The 19024-nt window shown below is 34.0% G+C and overlaps 1 protein-coding gene across 6 annotated transcripts in view; it reads left to right on the top strand.

The window, feature by feature from the left end:
* The window catches only part of SLC25A46 (solute carrier family 25 member 46), a 38207-nt gene extending 19979 nt beyond the window's left edge, over positions 1 to 18228 (top strand). For all 6 annotated transcript variants that reach the window (XM_051994371.1, XM_051994342.1, XM_051994360.1 and 3 more), the window contains 3 exons: positions 9238 to 9294; positions 10732 to 10789; positions 15813 to 18228. In XM_051994371.1, coding sequence (XP_051850331.1) covers positions 9238 to 9294; positions 10732 to 10789; positions 15813 to 16391 — 694 coding nt within the window. In that variant the 3' untranslated portion in view covers positions 16392 to 18228. The remainder of the gene's footprint in view (positions 1 to 9237; positions 9295 to 10731; positions 10790 to 15812) is intronic.
* Positions 18229 to 19024: the final 796 nt, after the last annotated feature.

The raw sequence follows: 19024 nt of genomic DNA on the forward strand, positions 1-19024 counted from the left end.
CTTATATCCCTTCTTCTAACTTAGCATGTAAGCACCTACCATGTGTGAGTTCTCTATAAAATAAGTGTTTAGGCAAATGTACTTTCAGCATCAGTTCAACATGGCTAGTTCATCAGAGTTGTGCTCTCTCTACAATTAAGTTTGAGTGCTTTGTAGCTGAACTTGAGAAAGACCTTCAGTACCTGATCTTGCCAGATGATTTTCAGAATCTACCTAAGACAATTCAGATGGTAGTATTTCAGTTTTGTGGCATGATTCTGGTATATATCCAGGTTTCAAAAGCATACAGCAATGAAGTCAGCGTAATGGTTGTGCAGATCTTTAGTTTTGTAAGCAGCCTAACAACTTTTCTCTCTCACACTTTCCTTTGGAACCTCCCAAATACTGAACCAGCTTTGGCATTTTGTGAATCAACCTTATCTCTATGGACATCCCTGGAAAGTATACTGGCAAGATAAATGAACTTATTAACAATTTTCAAAGTTGTTCCATTTACTATAACTGATAGTTCCACGTATGAATGGTATGGTACTGACTGATGGAGAATCTCTTTTCTTAAGCCAAAATTACACAAGCAGCATACAATCGATTCATACTTTGTGGCATCTAGGCTTCAGAGTTTGCATTGAGCACATAGTTATCTGGGAACAAAAGGGATCATGCATCAATTCTTGCATTTTAGTCTTGACTTTTGTTGTAGCCTTTTCAAATTAAATAATTTGCCATTAGTGCATTAGCTGCTCCTGATATCTTTTTTGAAGGCATTTGATAATATTGCTGAAAATATACTAAAAATCATGGGAACAAGCACACAGATGGTGACTTGGAAAGTGAAGCAGCATTGTTCATTGTGAAGAACCCATTTGTCATGAATTGACAAATGATACTGATGAACTTCTCTGGGCAGCCAAATTTAATTTTCCATAAACCCTCATGAGTGACGGTATCAGAGGCCTTGGTCAGATTGATGAATCTTGTGTTCAGACCTGTCTTCTGTTTCTAGCATTTCTCCTGGAACTCCTGGACCAGATGAACCATTCTATAGTTCCTTATGAAGCTATATTGTATTCAACATTCTTCCAGGTGAAGGATCAACCTATTAAGTTGAACAAGAATCTTGCCAGCAATGATAGAGACAACCCCCCACCTCCTGCCCTGTACTTTTGTCATAAGACAGTGTATTTCATTTTCCTTTATAGGGATGGACATCCTTAAACTCCTGGGGAATAACCTCCTCTTGCCACATAATTCAGAATATTTCATTTAACTTTTATGTGAGCAGTGTCCCTTGCTTTGTAAATCTCAGCTGGAATAGAATCCACACCAAGTGCTTTGCCACATGAGAGAAACCTAATGACATTTAAAACCTCTTCTTCAGTTGGAAATTAGATGTACTTTAACATAAGGTATGTGGTCAGTAGCTTCAGCATTATTTAATAATGGTCTCTTGAGAATACTATGGAATTATTCAACCCATTTCTCCAAGATCATGTCTTTATCACTAATCATTGTGGCTCTTTCAGCACCAAGTAGTTAAGATGCATCAAAGAACTTTGGCCCATAAGTGGCTTTCAGGGCCTCATAAAAGCACTTTGGATTGTTATTATCAAACTAAACCTGAATTTCATCTGCCTTTTTACAGAGCCAAGAATCCTGCATTTCTAAACTTCACTAGCACTTTACTGTTCATGGAGTTAAATGCTGCCTAAATAGATGGACTACCCTGCTTGATGTTTGCAAGTGTTCTGACCCATATAAGTAAATGCAATCTAATACACCAGATCTCTGAAAGCTAGCCACTGCTTTTCTGTTGTACTTTTGTCAACTTTAGGTTGGCTCAGTTTCCCTCCAAATTAGCTACAAATTGTTTCCATTCAAAGAAACTTTCTAATCTGTTGTGGTTAAGTCTTCTAGTAGTCATTTTGCCTTAAGGCCACCACTTTTATTAAATGTGAATATTTGGCTTGGAGAAGGTAAGTGCCATATATCACCTCTATCACTTTGATATTCTGTCTCTCTTTTCCTTTCAATGATATAGTCCATTAAATGCTAGTATTTGCTGCAAGGCTGTATTCATGAAGTTTAATTGCATTTAGATAAATGGAAGAAAGTGTTGGTGTTGAGATGCAGCAGTAAGTAGTAACTAATTAGGTATTGTGAATATATAGTGAAAGCTATTTCTGCATTCTATTCAATGACTCCTTGCCATGTTTGATAGTCTATGCATATTGTTTTTTATTTTTGCTGAGGCAATTGGGGTTAAGTGACTTGCCCAGGGTCACACAGCTAGGAAGTGTTAAATGTCTAAGACCAGATTTGAACTCAGATCCTCTTTCAGCACATTGATGATGAAGGTCTCCAAGTCTTCATAAAATTTTTCTTTGACTTCCTCAGGATTCATCATAGTAGGAACACTAATGATGGTTGTACTGTACTTTCCTTCAAGTAGCAATCACATTTTCATGAGCCTGTTATTCACTTCTTTTGGGAGGCATATAAACTTGTTGACTAGATTAGTTTTGATTCCAGAAGTATGCCAGGTACATGGCATTAGCCTTCACTGTAGCCATTCCAGGAAAAAAAAAATACAATTCATTCAGCTCCACTTTTGGTAGGCTAGTCTTCATTTGCCAATTTTGTTTCATTCAGGGGTGCTTTTTGGTTGTGATACCTGCTGAGTTCTCTCACAACAAGGACTGTTTGTCTCTATAATGTCCATAAATGTGCACACATTCCATGTACTGATAGGATTGGATCAACTTTGCAGAAATTTTTATATTTGTGTGTGTGGTATGTGTGTGTGTGTGATTTTAATTCCAGGGTTAAATGTTCATAGGCAACGGAGTTGCCAAACATTGTCTGCTCCTATTGCTCCTATTGCTGTTTCAGGAATCTCCAGTAATTTTTTTCTGACCAATTATCCAGTCATCTTACTATCTCTAACTTGAGCACTCCCAAACCTGTTGCTCCTTTCTCCACCACCAAGTCTCACCATGATGTTGCATCCACATCTTGCTTCTATGTCACAGATCTTTCCTTTCAACATCTTAAATTGTCTTTGACTAGAAGAATGTCTCATCCTGTCCTTTTATTGTCTCTGCTGCTCCAGAATTCTAAGCATCAGAAGCATTAATTTGAAGTCATTTAGAGGAAAATGTTGGGAAAACTTAGATGTAGTGCTTCTTCTGATTTTCCATCTTGGCTCTGAGTCTTGAAAGGGTGACATTGAAAGAATATATTTGGAACACTGTTAAGATGACGAATGGCCTAAGTCAGAGCCTATCCATTGCAGTGACTTAACGAAAACTTAGGTATTTTCTTTGTCAAATATTTGTCAAAATATTATGGAAAGACACAAACTTTAAGAAGGAATGAACTAGAAGACTTCTGAGAATCCTATCCATTATTTTATTCTGCTAAATAGGAGTACTTATTAGTAGTTTTATTCCATACTATTTACTAGTATTGTAATTATACATAACAATATAATACGTAATTATATATAACATAACTTTCTTTTTGTGAAGGTTCTCAAAGAGAAAGGTTATCCATCACTTAACTCACACCTGAAGGTGGCCTAGCATTCTTTAGATGTGGAGTAAAAGCTTATTACTTGATATTGATTGTCTCTCTTCCTGTGGGAACATTTTGCTAAGTCTTTGCAAGGAGCTTTTCTCTTTTGTTTTCTTTCAAGGTATATTATTTATCCCTAAATCCCTAAAATGCCCTTCTCCTAACTTTGGTTTTTATCTCCCTTGCTGCTCTAATTATTAACATTGTTTTTGTTAGATCATTGGGCATGCTTTCAAATCAATAAAATGGAGAAAAAAATCAGGGCTGAGATATTTTCATCCTTTGGTAAGACTGATTTTCAACATGGTTTTAAAAAGTCTTAAAATTTAGCTTATACTTTAGATTTGAAACTAGCCTTGATAAAGGAAAGGTCTTTTGGATAAGCCCCAAGTTTCTTAGCTTCCTTCCCCAGTGAAGGGGAAACTATTTCCTAAGGCAGAATCTTTAACTGTGGAATATCTTTGGTTCTCTTCATAAGTAATCCTAACTGTTCTCTCTGAGAAGCAGTGAGCAGAGTAATGACTGCAATAACTGTAGAAAGGAAGAAAGAATGAGCTGTTTCTAAGTTTTGTATAATTAATTGGTTCTATCTCAAATCATCATCAGTATATATTACCTTTATTCTTTCATTATTTTTCCTTGAAGGGTTTGAAGGCTGAATAGTGTAGTAGAATATTTGCATTACAATTCTTCTACCAACTGATTATTTGTGTGATCTTAGTTAAGTTACTTTATAAATCTGGCCCTTATCTTTCTTCATCTTTCAAACAAGGGGATCTGGTTATAAATTCCTATTCCAACATTCTGTGATCTTCTGCATAAATTATTCATGGAATTTTCAATTTAAAATGATTGTTTCTTGATGCATTTTTCTCTGAAATTGAGAAATTCTCATTTTTAAAAACATTTCAAGTTTATCTTCTCATCTAACTTAAATACTTTGGTATGAAGGTGGGTATTACTTCTAATATAGATGACAACCCATTCACACCTTTTTATCCTGAATAACTCTTGTTCATATCCTGTAAGTACTTTGTAGGGGATCCCATCCATCAAGCTGCAGAACTTCTAAATATCTTGATATTACAAATATATCATGCAGGATAACCTTAGTGATCTCTAGCTTTGACTATATGATTAGTCCTCTTTTTTTTGGTAATCTGATGACATCTTTTATGCCATTTCCTTAATTGAATTCTTTACTGATAATATTCAGTAATCTAGTTGGGCCCACCATGAATCTCTCCATTGTGCCTTGGAAGACTCAACTTTAATTCTTTGGAGAATGATATTTCATGAGTTGTAGTCAAAACAGCATCACTGGAAAAAAAATATTGTTGGATAGTGAAGTCAAAGGAATTAGGTTAGTTGAACTCTCTCACACCTATTCAAATATGGACCTTAGGAAGAGTACCAGACCAACTAGTTATAAGAATATTCAAGGAGAAACAACAATAGATCATTTTCTAGCTTAAGATCAAGAATTAAATCTTGGGTCTTTGAAATATCAGAGCTATGTCACTATGATTGTAGAGAATGATTATAGATTCAACTTTCTTGGGCAGACCAGGAATAGGCCAGAAGCTCTGTTGTACTTATCCCAGAACCGGATCTAGAATTCCAATTCCCAGGCCCACAAAGAAAGTTTTGTGGCTGCAACCTAGAAATGGGATATCAAACTTTATAAGAGTCATTGTTCCATTATACCTACAAATAACACTGCTCCTCAGGATCCCTATTCCCTTGTGACTGAAAAAAATTGGAGCCCCTGCTTCTCTGTGATCAGTAACATACAGTTCCTCAGAGTCCTTGTTCTCTTGTAAACTAAGCATTCTCTGCCCTGGAACTATGATACAGAAGTTAGGCTCAGTGGAGTGCCAAGCACTGCCCTGCCTTGCCCCCAGTGCTTCAACAGGCATCCCTTGATGTCTCTTTCTGATCAATTGTCCAGTCCCCCTTCTTCTGAGGGCTTCTGAAACTGCTACTACTGCTAGTATGCTTGTGGGCTCTGGGCCAGCCTCCACCCCAGTGTCACAGACTTCTGCTCCCCTCAGTGTCTTGGACTGCAAGAATGTCTCATTCCAACCTTCTTTGGAGCCCTGCTGCTCCAAAATTTGATTGGATGTGTTATTTTAAAGTTATAGAAGAAGCTGGGCCACTTTCCCTACTCTGCTATCTTGGTTCTCTTCTCCCTGCCTCCTCCCCAAGCTCCCCAAGTAATTAGTTGAATAGGATGATAATACCAAAGTGGAATGTTTCCTGATTTACCCAAAGGGGTAAAAAAGGCAGGGGGGGAGGGGAGGAGGATCTTATTTATGTCAGCCCAGATTGATACATTTTCTTTCTTTAATTACTTTTGGGTAAAGAGGGAAAAATTTTTTTGGCTGAGTTTGAGTGGAAATGAAAAAACATTTCAGGTGTCTGGCAAGTGTCAAGAAAGGGAAATAAGACTGGAGAGATAGGTTAAAGCCAGATTATAGATGGCCTTAAATATTAAATAAGTTTGTATTTTATCTTATCGTAAACAGGGTGACATTGAAGGCTTTTGAGGAGGGAAGTGATATGGACACAAGATTTAAAGATAAATTGTGGGTTTTAAGCTCATTGACTAGAAGATTTGGGGTGTCATTGACAAATACTGAAATGAGGAGGAGTGGTAGGTATTAAGGAGGAAGAATTCCATTTCATACATGCTGAAGGAAAAGATCTGAGCTTTTACTAAGCACTTGGAAATGTGAATTTTAGGAGTCATAAAAATGACATTTAAAGCCAAAGAAATAGATGAGATCACCAAGGGAGGTGAGAAAAAGAAGACCACCAATGAAAGAGCCTTAGGGAGCTTCTCTACTTAGAGGCTGGGCATTTGAAAGTGAATCACCATAGAATATTCAAATGGTTAGGAAGAGGACCTAAAGATGATGGTACTGTTAGGAGTGCTAAGGAGAGAATATCAAAAATGAGGGAGGGGCAGCTAGATGGTAGGCACAGTAGATAGAACACTGGCCCTGATATTAACAGGACCTGAGTTCATATCTAGTCTCAGCACTTAACACTTCCTAGCTGTGTGACCCTGGGCAAGTCGCTTAACTCCAATTGCCTCAACAACAACAACAACAAAAGAAATTATGAGGTCAAAGAAAATACCATTGGATTGAGAAAATAGCTAATTTTCAAACTTGTAAAGAACAGTTCTATTAGAGGTGAGAAAAGAAGCCCAGTTATAAGGGGTTGAGAAGTGAAAGAAGAAGTTTAAATTATTCTTTCTAGTCATTTCACAGGGAAAGGGAAAAGATATGTAAGTTAATCTAATATAGTGACAAAGTCAAAGGGAAGTGCTTTTTTAGAATAGGAATGATCTGAACAAGCAATCTTGGTTAACAGAGAGATTGAAGATGATAGTGCTTATGAAGTGAATGTTAAAGTGAAATCAAGAAAAGAAATGAAGAGGTTAACTTTGATAGAGGCAAATCTTCTGAAACTTAGTAGTATAGTATCAATAAAAATGAAATAAAATGAGGGAACTTACACTTACCTCAACATTCTCAATAAGATAAAAGGCAGGAAGCCTGGTGATTTGCTAATAACAGGAGAGAGCTGGAGACTCAATAAAGAAGAAAATGATAAAGGATCATTTAAATATAAATAGGTACAGGCTCTGCTGTCTAGGCTTTTCTTCTGAGTAATGATTTTTTCCCAAAACATACAACTCTCTAGGAACTGAATTCAACAACCACCATTCATCAACATGTAATGGAATTTACTATGGACTATGTCTCAACTAGCAAATAGGACAGCAAATATGGTATCACATGGAGCTGGTTCCATTGGGTACTTTTAAAGCACAAAAGGATGTTTAATTTTATATAATGTTTGGCCCAAGATTGTTTTGGTATACTGTCTTCAAAACCATTGGCAACATATATCTCTTTCACAACATATCTCAAAAGAAAGGAAGCCAGTAGATGTTTCTTACCATAAACAGCAAAAAGATAAAATTTCTTTAGAGAAAGGGCCATGTCTTTAAAAGGAATGAATGTTCTTTTTTTGGAACTAATTGGATTACCTGTCAGCATAGTGGACATTTTGAAAATTTTCCAAAGTAGAAATGGCATTACCTGATATGCCATCTTTTAGATTGCAACACTACCTAATAACATTGTAACTTTGGGAGGAATATCCATTATTGACGAGTGCCTTCATAGCAATGTCTATGTTGATGTCTGTTCCTCTTAAAGAGTACTTACAGGATAGAATGGAGAAAATCAAATTGCTTATAGGAGAAAAACATTGGAAGAAACAGAGGATGAACTCATAGAATCCCCAGCTAGAAGAAACCAAAGGAAAGTTTCATAAAATGAAATAGGAAGTTCTGTGAGCCATGCTACAGAAAAGTCATGCAGTTTAATGCTCAGGACACTGGATAAAAATGAATTATTCTCTTAATTATACTTTTGTTTAGCAAACTTGGAAGTACTAGTGTCCTAAGCATTAAAGATCCCATGTCTTTTTAAAGTTAAATGTAAGAAAAATCAGTGTTTTGTCCAAATAAAAAATAAGCTCAGTATACTAATTTCATATTATCAGTAGTATTAAGAAATGGTTATTGTTTTATGTCATGATGATTTCTAAAGGTCCCCACTATCTATCTTGCTTTTAGTTTGCCTACTGTAATGTCAGACTAGAGAATTTACTTCTTGTATTATCTATCCATTGGTTAAAACTTAATCATTTCAGAACATGAATTCTTCTAACACCATGTTGCTAGTAAATGGGGGTGTTTTTAATTGTCTCTCAAAATCAATGAGTTGAGGCCATTCTCTACTAGTTAGTTTTCATTTTATGTGAAAAAATTTAATTAAAATTGTAAGTGATAAGAATGAAATGTACTAGCTAATATGTAAATGATTAAACGAATTGACATTAAAAATAATTACCATGCATTTGTGAGATTCTAGTCGAATTTGTTGTGGACCCCGTTAAGAGAATTTTATGACATTAAGGCAATTCTCAGGAATGAGATTAGGCATGTCATTGATATGTATGACTAACCCGTGGTTGCAGATTACCAAGTTATAGCAGAAATATAGTATAGAACCAAGGTAAACAGATTATAGAGTTCGTTCTTTTTCTTTTCTTCACATTCTCTTTTTAGTGCTTTCCACTTTTCCTCCCTTTTTTCCTTTCAGATATTCTCTGTCTTCTCATCTTACTTTTGTTGATTTTTCTTATTCATCTTTCTATACTTTCTTTCCCCTTTTTGTTTTTGCCTTTCCTCCCTTGCTCCATTTCCTTCTTTCTTTTTCACTTCTGTTTTCTACTTTCCCCCTTAACTTCCCTTTCTCACCATTTTCATTACCATAATAAACAAAGCATAAATTTTATTTTGTCTGAAGAAATGTAGCCATTTCTACAATTCCTATCCAAATTACTAAATATCATCACATCCTTAATTTGCTCTTCTTTTTTAATCTTCCTTTTCCTTTCTGTCATGGTTTTGTGAGAAAATTTAGAACATTTTTAGAACATTGGGGCAAAATTAGCTTAATCATAAGCATCCCCCTTCATTTTGTCATCTCCTAATGTTATGACTATACATAGGAAAATTAGATAGGACCTGGAGATTATTCAAGAACTAATTAATAAGTTACAATCTGTTTGTTTTAGGGAACTTTCTCACAAATGGAGTCCTAAGCAAGTGGGGGAACACCTTCTACTTAAAGCGTAAGTATCTTGCCAGAAGTTATTCTTATTATTACAGTGGCAAAGGTTTAAAAAAAATTCATACTAAATAAATAGCAGGATTACTGATTATTTCCAAATTTTTGAGATTGATCAGATATTGGTCGGAAAAGCATATGAGAAAAGGGAAGGAAATGTGTAATTATTATATCCTTCCCATACTAAAGAAATTTCACCATACCTTGGACTGTAAGCTCAACTTTTTTATTCATTTTTTAAAAAATTAACAAAAATTGACACAGTTAATTAATATTCATACTTGTTTATTTGCACAGGCATACATATGTATTTGTATAGTGAAGAGCTAAGACATCTATCACCCTAATGACATAAATATGCTGTACTTAAAAGACTTTAGTAATTAGTATAACATGACCAGTTCTGTAGATTGGAACTTTACATATTCAAAACAACAACAGACTTTTATTTGAAGATCATGAAGTGCAAACTTACCTGGCCTCTATTATTAGATACTCTAGCATAAATATGTATATGTATGTGTTTATGTTTATATGGATATATGTATATATGAAGGTTTATGTATATACTATGTGCATGTGTATGTATGTATTATGTATGTATGTATATATGTGTATATATACACACATACACATATATACATATATATATGTATGTATGTATACACATATTGGAGAAAATGAAAACATAGTAGTGACAGGACCACAATGTAAATTTGTAGTATCTAATCATAAGGGAGCCTATTAATTTCCAATTGATTCCTTATATACATGTGTATATGTATGTGTGTATGTGTATGTGTATATGCGCACTCGCGTGCATGCCATTCAGCAGAAAAACTACTACTTGTTGAGGACCTAGTCTGTAAAAGGAAGCTCCCACATTGGAATTTGTTTAATAATTGGATGCGGCAGTCTTACACTAAAGTTGTATGATAAAACATTGGTGACATGAAACTGCTTGGCAAAGATTTCATTTTTTTTTTTAAAATAAAAAAGGACTTCATTTACCTCTATAAGCTGATTTTGTTCTGTTGGTGAGATTCAAGGACTTGGATTGATATGAGTGAATGATATTGGTACAATGACAGTGAGCTCTACTTCTGAATCTGAAGATGTGGAATAAATTTTTTGTCATAAGTCATATTTAAGTGTTTAGATGGATAAATTAAATCCAGACTCACAGGAAACAGATTTTATGGGCTGTTTAATATCTTGTCACTACTTCTAAGCTGATTTTTTCCCTCATTACTAAAGGAACTATATAATAATCCATGCATTCTGAAGTTAATTTCTTTATATTATGAGTACTTGAAAACTGCATAAAATTTTGCTACTTTAATGCAAATCGTTAATAATTATATTTAAATAGCTTTTTAAAAAGCTGGCATAAGCAAGTCTTGTTTATAAGACAATGATAAGTTTATTTTGATCCCTACAGCCTAACTTATGTGGTGGCAATGCCTTTTTATTCAGCAAGCTTGATTGAAACTGTTCAGGTAAATTATCAACATATTTATTCTTTGTGTGTGTGTGTGTCTTTTAAGTATATTTCTTATTTTTAAAATATTTTTATATACACATGATATATTTTGTGGACTTGAATTTTGTATGAAAATGTAAAAATAGTATAGATTAGTAATACATCATTTGGACTAAAGTAGTATTTCCTAACTAGTGTTTTCATTACATTGTTATACCCTATACATCTTTCTAAAGGATGATTACAAGACAGGCTAGTCTCACAGTTCTAGTTTTGAGTCTCTTACCTGCCCCTTAGCCATTCTTTTCTTCTTTATCAACTCTGAAATTAGACTTTCATTTGGGATTTGTCACAGGTGCAGTTTATGTGTAGTTTTGTTTGTTTGTTTGTTTGTCTTTTTAAGGTTATTTTAGAACACTCAGAAGTTAATTGCCACAAGAATTAAATTATTTGTTCACTTCTCTCCCTTTGGTCTTTACCTTGTATTTCTACCCATTTCCAATTTGCTGAGGCATTATTAGAGGAAATCAAAACGTGGCACTACCTGGACCCACTATAAATTTGAAATATCTAATCTTGTGAGTCCTTAACATTCCTTAACAGAATCTTAAGTGATTCTGTAGCAATAGCTGTTCCAAACTTTCTCCTCTTTTCTCAAACCCCTAACAACATTCCTTCTCTCTCCCCTCACCCCTATTGGGCTGAGGACCTAGCTTTCTTTTCAGAAGAGATTGAAGCCACATCTTGAGCTTTCTCATATTTCTTCTCTACCTCAAAACTTAGCCTATTCTTCACTCCTTTCATCTGGTCTTAGAGAATGACGTAGTCTTCCTCTTTGCTAAGGCTAACCATTCCACCACCTTTGTCTTAATCATATCCAGTGTGGGATTTTGTCCCATCAACCAAGGGCAATTTGATCCAACCTATCCAAGAGTCCCCTCTACAATATCCATAGTTGGAATTCAGTTCTTCTTAGAGTCCTCTGAGAAGCTGCCTACTGTAAAAGCAGTCATTCCTTATTTGGAAGTTTTTACTTCCATGATACCATTAATGATTTTCTTCCAGTCATGCAGTCTCTTCTAAATCTGCATATTCATTCTTTCTTATTTTTAATCTTTTCCTATTAATAGCGCCTGTTTTACCTACCAATATGCTCATAGATCTATGTTAAAACAAAATAAAAAACTTTTGCTTGACTCAGACACCCCAAATTATAAACCCATATTCCTTGTCTCATTTGCTGATTAACTATAAAACTTATAGAAAAAATATTCTATGATCATTGCCTTGAATTTTTAATGACCATTTCACTTTAATTGCTCAATTCATATCCGTCCTTTTCCCTTATTCCTGTCTCTTGTTCTGCACTTCGAATTAAATGCTGAAAACATAGCTCCATATTGATTTTCTGTCAATAACCTCAAACATATGTTCAATTCCTCCACAACCTCCTATCCCTAAGCTACTCTTCTCTCCACAGTCCATTATTCTTGTATCATCATTCAGAATTGAAATCTAAATCATCTTGAACTTATCATTCATATTGTCTTCCTAGGTCTAATGAGTTGTCAAATTTTATTGATTCTACTTTTATAATTTTTCTCATAGCTTTTCTTTTCTTCCCTTTACCTCTCATACTGCCATAATCCTAATTCAGACTCTTACCCTCTCATTTTTGTCTCAGGGTGATCCCCATTGGTAGCATACTCTAAATGGATTTAATGTACATAAAATATCATACAAAAATATATGAAAAATTTCCAAATAAATTTTATGAGAATATTAAATAAAAGTCAGCTCTTTTGGGGGCCATTTTCACCACAAGGTGGCGACTCAAGAGCATTGATTTTAAAATAGAGCAACCCCAAAGATATTTTTTCTCTTTTTTTAAACATACATTCCAGATCCTATTCCTTCCTAATTCCTTAGGGAACGTTCACTCTAAAGTTTTCCTCCCTTTCTTTTTCTCCCCACCAACATTCATTTTCAAACACACTTTCAACAGTTTTATTTTGCTTTAAAGATACACATTTTCCCACCACTTCTATTTTTTTCACCTTTCTGCCTCTTTTTTCGTATAAGACTCATTAAATGAGTTCTCTGTGTTACCTGAATCTTCTCTTTACTTACCTTATAGACTCCTTACAGTCTTGCTTTTATCTTATCTCTAAAATTGCTGTCTCTCTAATTTCTAATGACCTCCTAACTAAATCCTATAATCTTGTCTCAGACTTTTAGCTTTCTCATGTTTTCATGTCACGATCTTATGTTTTTCCTTCCATTCTTTTCTTGTCTTTTTCCTTTACCGGTTTTTCAGCATGCTAATTTTTAGGTGTAACCTCCAAATCAATTTAATATTCTACTCTTCTGCAATTTCAAAAAAAGTTGCTGCAATAATTTTTGTACATATGGATCCTTTTTTCCTTTTTTCTTTGATCTCCTTGGGATACAGACCTAATAGTGGTATTACTAGGTCAAAGAGTATGCACAGTTCTGTATCCCTTTGGACATAGACCCAAATTGTTCTCCAGAATGGTTTTGGAAATTTTTTTCAATTCATACCTCTAACCAAGTATCCATTTTCTCATTTTGGCTTCCTATAGCATATCATTTTGTCCTATTACTTTAAATTTAATGTAAAAAAATCAAATTCTTCTCCTTCACAACAACTGATTCCTCTTCCTGATTTCTCTTTTCTTGTCAATGGTATTACCATTTTTTTTTTTTTTTTTTGGCTTCATGTTTGCTTCATAAGTGCTTCATGAATTGAAAGGGATCTTAGAGAACAACTAGTTGATTGATGCAAGTTTATCATTTTGTCAATGCAAAAACAAATTTCAGAGTGGTTCTAATTTTTCCAACTAACTTTTGATTTTTCCTTCTTAGGCTAGCCAGAGATTTAGAGCTGGAATGGATTTCATTGGCCATCTGATTTAGTCTTTTCATTTTACTGTTGTGGAACTTGAGTCCCTGATAGATTATCTGAATGGCCCAGAGTCACAGTTGACAGCTTAGATTTGAATTCTTGTTCTATGACTTGAGTTATCAATCTCCACTGACTATTTCTGACAGCTAATCTGACAGCAGATTTTATTTTTATTTAATTTTTATTTATTATTATTATTATTGTATTTTATTTTATTTTATAATAACTTTATATCGACAGAATCCATGCCAGGGTAATTTTTTTTTTAAATTTAATTTTATTTAATAATATCTTTGTATTGACAGAATCCATGCCAGGATAATTTTTACACAACATTATCCCTTGCAATCACTTATGTTTCGTTTTTTCCCCTCCTTCCCTCCTCCCCCACCCTCCCCCCTCAAGATGGCAAGCAGTCCTATATATGTTAAATATGTTGCAGTATATCCTAGATACAATACATATTTGCAGAACCGAACAGTTCTCCCGCTGCACAGGGAGAATTGGATTCAGAAGGTAAAAATAACTCGGGAAGAAAATCAAAAATGCAAAGTTTACATTCATTTCCCAGTATTCCTTCTTTGGGTGTAGCTGTTTCTGTCCATCATTTATCCATTGAAACTCAGTTAAGTCTCTTTGTCAGAGAAATCCACTTCCATCAGAATACATCCTCATACAATATCATTGTCGAAGTGTATAATGATCTCCTGGTTCTGCTCATCTCACTTAGCATCAGTCCATGTAGGTCTCTCCAAGCCTCTCTGTATTCATCCTGCTGGTCATTCCTTACAGAGCAATAATATTCCATAACATTCATATACCACAATTTCAGGGTAATTTTTTTACAACATTATCCCTTGCACACTCGCTTCTGTTCCGATTTTTCCCCTCCACCCCCTCCCCTAGATGGCAAGCAGTCCTATATATGTTAGATATGTTGCAGTATATCCTAGATACAATATATGTTTGCAGAATCGAGCAGTTCTCTTGTTGCACAGGGAGAATTGGATTCAGAAGGTAAAAACAACTCGGAAAGAAAAACAAAAATGCAAATAGTTCACATTCGTTTCCCACTGACAGCAGATTTTATATCAATTCTTTCTTTACAGCGTTTTAAGATTTTTTTCTCTTTATTTCCTTGATACCACCCTGGTTCAGACCTCATCTGCTTCCTTGCTTGTCCTCCTGCTTGTCATTACTCCTCAAATCAGAAGCTCTTTCATTTGTCTCCATCAATGGTTTCTCTTCTACCCCAGAGACAGCTTGATGAAAGAGTGCTAGACTCAATCAGAGAAGATCTGGGTCCTAATCCCATCTCTGACACATAACAGATTATATATTTTGGGGCAAATCAGAATGTATTTAAGCTTCAGTTTCTTTATCTGTAGGCTGGAAGTAATAGCCATCATCCTTGAAACAAGATTATATGTGGAAAGCATTATAGGCATTTAAATAATGCTGACAAGTCAGTGTCTTGTTATTTCACATTAACATAAAGTGCTACTTTAATAAGTTTATTTTCTGCTTTATGGTATTCTCTTATTGACTGTGAAATCAGTTTAAGCTCTTAAATCTAGTATCCAAAGCTTTTAGTGGCCTCATCTTACCTTTCCAAATTATTTCCTATTCTTCGGTTAAAACTGTTCCAATCAGTCAATTTCTTTCTTTATCCTAATCCTATGTGTCCCTTATTTTTTCTTTCCCTTTTACTTTTATTTTTCATTCTAGTTGTCTACAATGGCCTTTCTCCTACTCACTACTAATTCATTTCCCACTGTCATTGAAATCCCCAGGACCACTCTAGCTTCATTTGTGTAACTTTATTTGATTGTCTTGACTGCACATTGATCTTTTTCCTTTCCTGAATTCCAATAGCTCTGTGGTTTGTACCACAACTTCGTTTTTAATAATAACTTATTCTAACTCCCTTTATATAATTGTTTTCCTTCTCAGTTGACCTTACTGAAAATTGAACAAAAACAGTTCCTCTTTTTGATCTTTCTTTTGGGGGAAGTATTCTGACTTAGAATAACAGAATTTTAGAGCCATATTTGGTACTTTTTGATAAAATGAGATGTTAATTTTTTAAATTATTTCATTCTTTTGATTGCAGAGTGAGATCATTCGGGATAATGCTGGAATTTTGGAATGTGTAAAAGAAGGGATTGGCCGAGTGATAGGCTTGGGAGTACCTCATAGCAAGAGGTTGCTCCCACTTCTTGCCTTGACCTTTCCCACTGTTTTGCATGGAGTTCTTCATTATATCATAAGTTCTATCATCCAGAAATTTGTTCTACTGGTTCTGAAAAGGAAGAATGCTCATAGTCATCCATCTGAAAGCACCAGTCCTGTACAGAGTATGTTGGATGCTTATTTTCCTGAACTGATCGCGAGTTTTGCTGCCAGCCTCTGTTCTGATGTTATGCTTTACCCACTGGAAACAGTTTTGCACCGTCTTCATATTCAAGGAACACGTACTATAATTGACAATACAGACCTTGGCTATGAAGTGCTTCCAATCAATACTCAGTATGAGGGAATGAAAGACTGTATCAATACTATAAAGCAAGAAGAAGGAATGCTTGGTTTTTATAAAGGGTTTGGAGCTATCATAGTACAATATACCCTGCATGCAGCTGTTCTTCAGATTACCAAAATTATTTACTCTACACTGCTTCAAAGTAATGTTTAAAATGGAAATCCAGCACTCATTAGTCCAGGAAACACAATCTGGACTCTTTAACTACTAATGAAATTATGAGAAAAGGAATATTGAAAAATGGTTAGGAAAATGAAATTGGTAAACAAAAGAGTCCATGATAACAGTTTTTATTATAAGACATAAGTACTTTATTTTGGATCAAAAATATTCTAAATTCCCAAATCACAACAAAATGATCCTCATAAGATTAAAGTGGTGTTGCTGAGCTCTTCTATGCTGGATTTAAAAATAATATTCTGAACAGAAACACCTTTTTTTTCTTGTAATGTGAAAAGATGTTGGTATGTAGACTATTTTATCTGGCCTTAATATTTATTATCTGTTTAAGCATCTAGATTGATATTAGAATGGCATCTCAAAGATATCTGTTTGAGTTACACAGAGTCATTTGATTATGTCTTAATGATAACAATTGCATTTAGTCAACCATGAAAAGATCAAAAGGGTTATATTATACCTTGCAAATTATGAGCTGGAGTTTGAGACTGTGTGTTTTAAGTGTGTTGTGAAAGTATAGTTATAAAATAATAATTAGTAAAGGCTGTATGTGCAGACACCTTGGTATTTTCAAAACTTTCCTCCATATCATTCTCCATATTCATCTTCCTAATTTACCCTATTGCAGGATTAGCCAAAAATGAAATTAATGGTGTACTTGGTATCTCACTAACATTGAAACATACAGACTATAGTCTCAATAATTTGGTAACAATGAGGCAGAATAAACTAATTGGTTTTTCAATGTCCACATAGTGAATCTGGTTTATCACTAATTGTATTTTGCCAGCAACTTAATGCAGTTTTGATTTTACTTGTATAGCTGCTATATGAACTATCAGGTACTATTTTTAGAGCCATTTTTCAGACATTCATTACACTTGAAGATGTATAAAATGTAGAATAATCATGAGAACTGATTATCACTGATGTCCATATTTACAAATTGTGTTTTGAAAAGTCTCAAAATATTTTATTTCAGAGCTACTTGATCTTCAAGAAACAAAACCAGAATTAATGTATTTATTGACCTTTGCCTTTCTTGTAGTCATGTTCAATTAATTTCCTTTTAAAAATTTAGTCCTAGCTTAAGACTAGCTTAAAACTTTTCAAAATATAAGTGTATAAAGAGCAAAGCAAGACTAATTTCCATTTTTAAAAAATTTGATCTTATGTTTAAATGAGTACTAAGAAAAACACCATAACCCTGAAAAAGGGGATTTGGTAATAGATGAGTTTTCATTTTTTCTTAATCATTTTCATGGGAGAACACACTTTAACCAAATGGGGTAAAAAAAAAACAAACAAAAACTTGAAGGTATCAGTTTAAATAAGGGCAAAGGCTCTGCCTTTCTTCTGAATTAGCTTTGGTGAGTAGGTTCTTTGCAATGTAAATTGATGTGTATTTAACTTATTGGTCATTAAGCACTCTACAATTTCTCACATCAATGATCCATAATTTAATTGGGAGCCATTTAACACTTTGAAATCCATGAATAGAAGAAAATGGAAATGTTCTTTTGTTAAATATCAAGAGAATGGTGACTTGTCATTATTTTGACTTTTGTAGTTAAATTCACTGAAAGTTTAATGGAAACACATAAGACTCAGAATGTGTTGTAATCAGAAAATAATGATATTCAAATGGCCTAAAATTTTTTAAAAATCAGGACTCTCTGCTGTCTTGTAAGTTGTCCATGTAAAATGTGTTTTTTTTTTTTTAAATAAAATTGCTGAAGCATATACAGTTTTCATTTTATATGCCATATTAAGAGAGGGAAAGAATAAAATTAAAAAATACTGCTCAATAGCTATTTTCTTTGGTTAAGCTTTTTATATTTTTTGGTTTAGTTATTATTTCTGTGGTTATTGATTACTATCTTTTTAACAGTTAATTTTCTTATTTTATTTTTTCTCAATTAAATGTAAAATTTTTTAATATGCTCTTAAAATTTTGAGTTTAAAGTTCTTTTCCTCCCTCTCACCTCCCCCTTTTTGATAAGGGAAGCAGTTTGATATAGATTATACATGTGCAGTCATGAAAAATATTTTCATATTAGCCATGTTGCAAAAGAAGATGCGCTGACTACCCTCCAAAACTAAAGAAAATAAAATTTTAAAAAATATGCTTTAATCTGTATTCAGACTACATCAATTCTTTCACTGGGAGCAGATAACATTTTTTAAAATCATAAACCCTTCAGAATTATTTTGGAATTATATTGCTGAGAATAGCTAAGTCATTCAATTGATCATCATATAATAGTGCTGTTACTGTACACAGTGTTTTGGTTCTGCATACTTTACTCTGCATTAGTGATGTAAATCTTCCCAGATTTTCTTAAAAGCAACCAGCTATCATTTTTTATAGCACAAAAATATTCCATCAGAATTATATGCCGCAACTTCTTCAGTTATTCCCCATTTGATGTAAATCCTCTAAATTTCCAGTTCTTTGCTAGCATCAAAAGAAGTACTATGTATATTTTTGCTCATGTCTTTTTTCCTTTTTCTTTGATCTCTGGAATCTAACTGGATTAAAGGATATACACATTTTTGTAGCCCTTTGAACATAACTTCAAGTTGGATCAGTCCATAATTTCCAC

This window comes from Antechinus flavipes, chromosome 1, assembly GCF_016432865.1.
Source record: "Antechinus flavipes isolate AdamAnt ecotype Samford, QLD, Australia chromosome 1, AdamAnt_v2, whole genome shotgun sequence".
In the NCBI taxonomy this organism is placed as follows: Eukaryota; Metazoa; Chordata; class Mammalia; order Dasyuromorphia; family Dasyuridae; genus Antechinus; species Antechinus flavipes.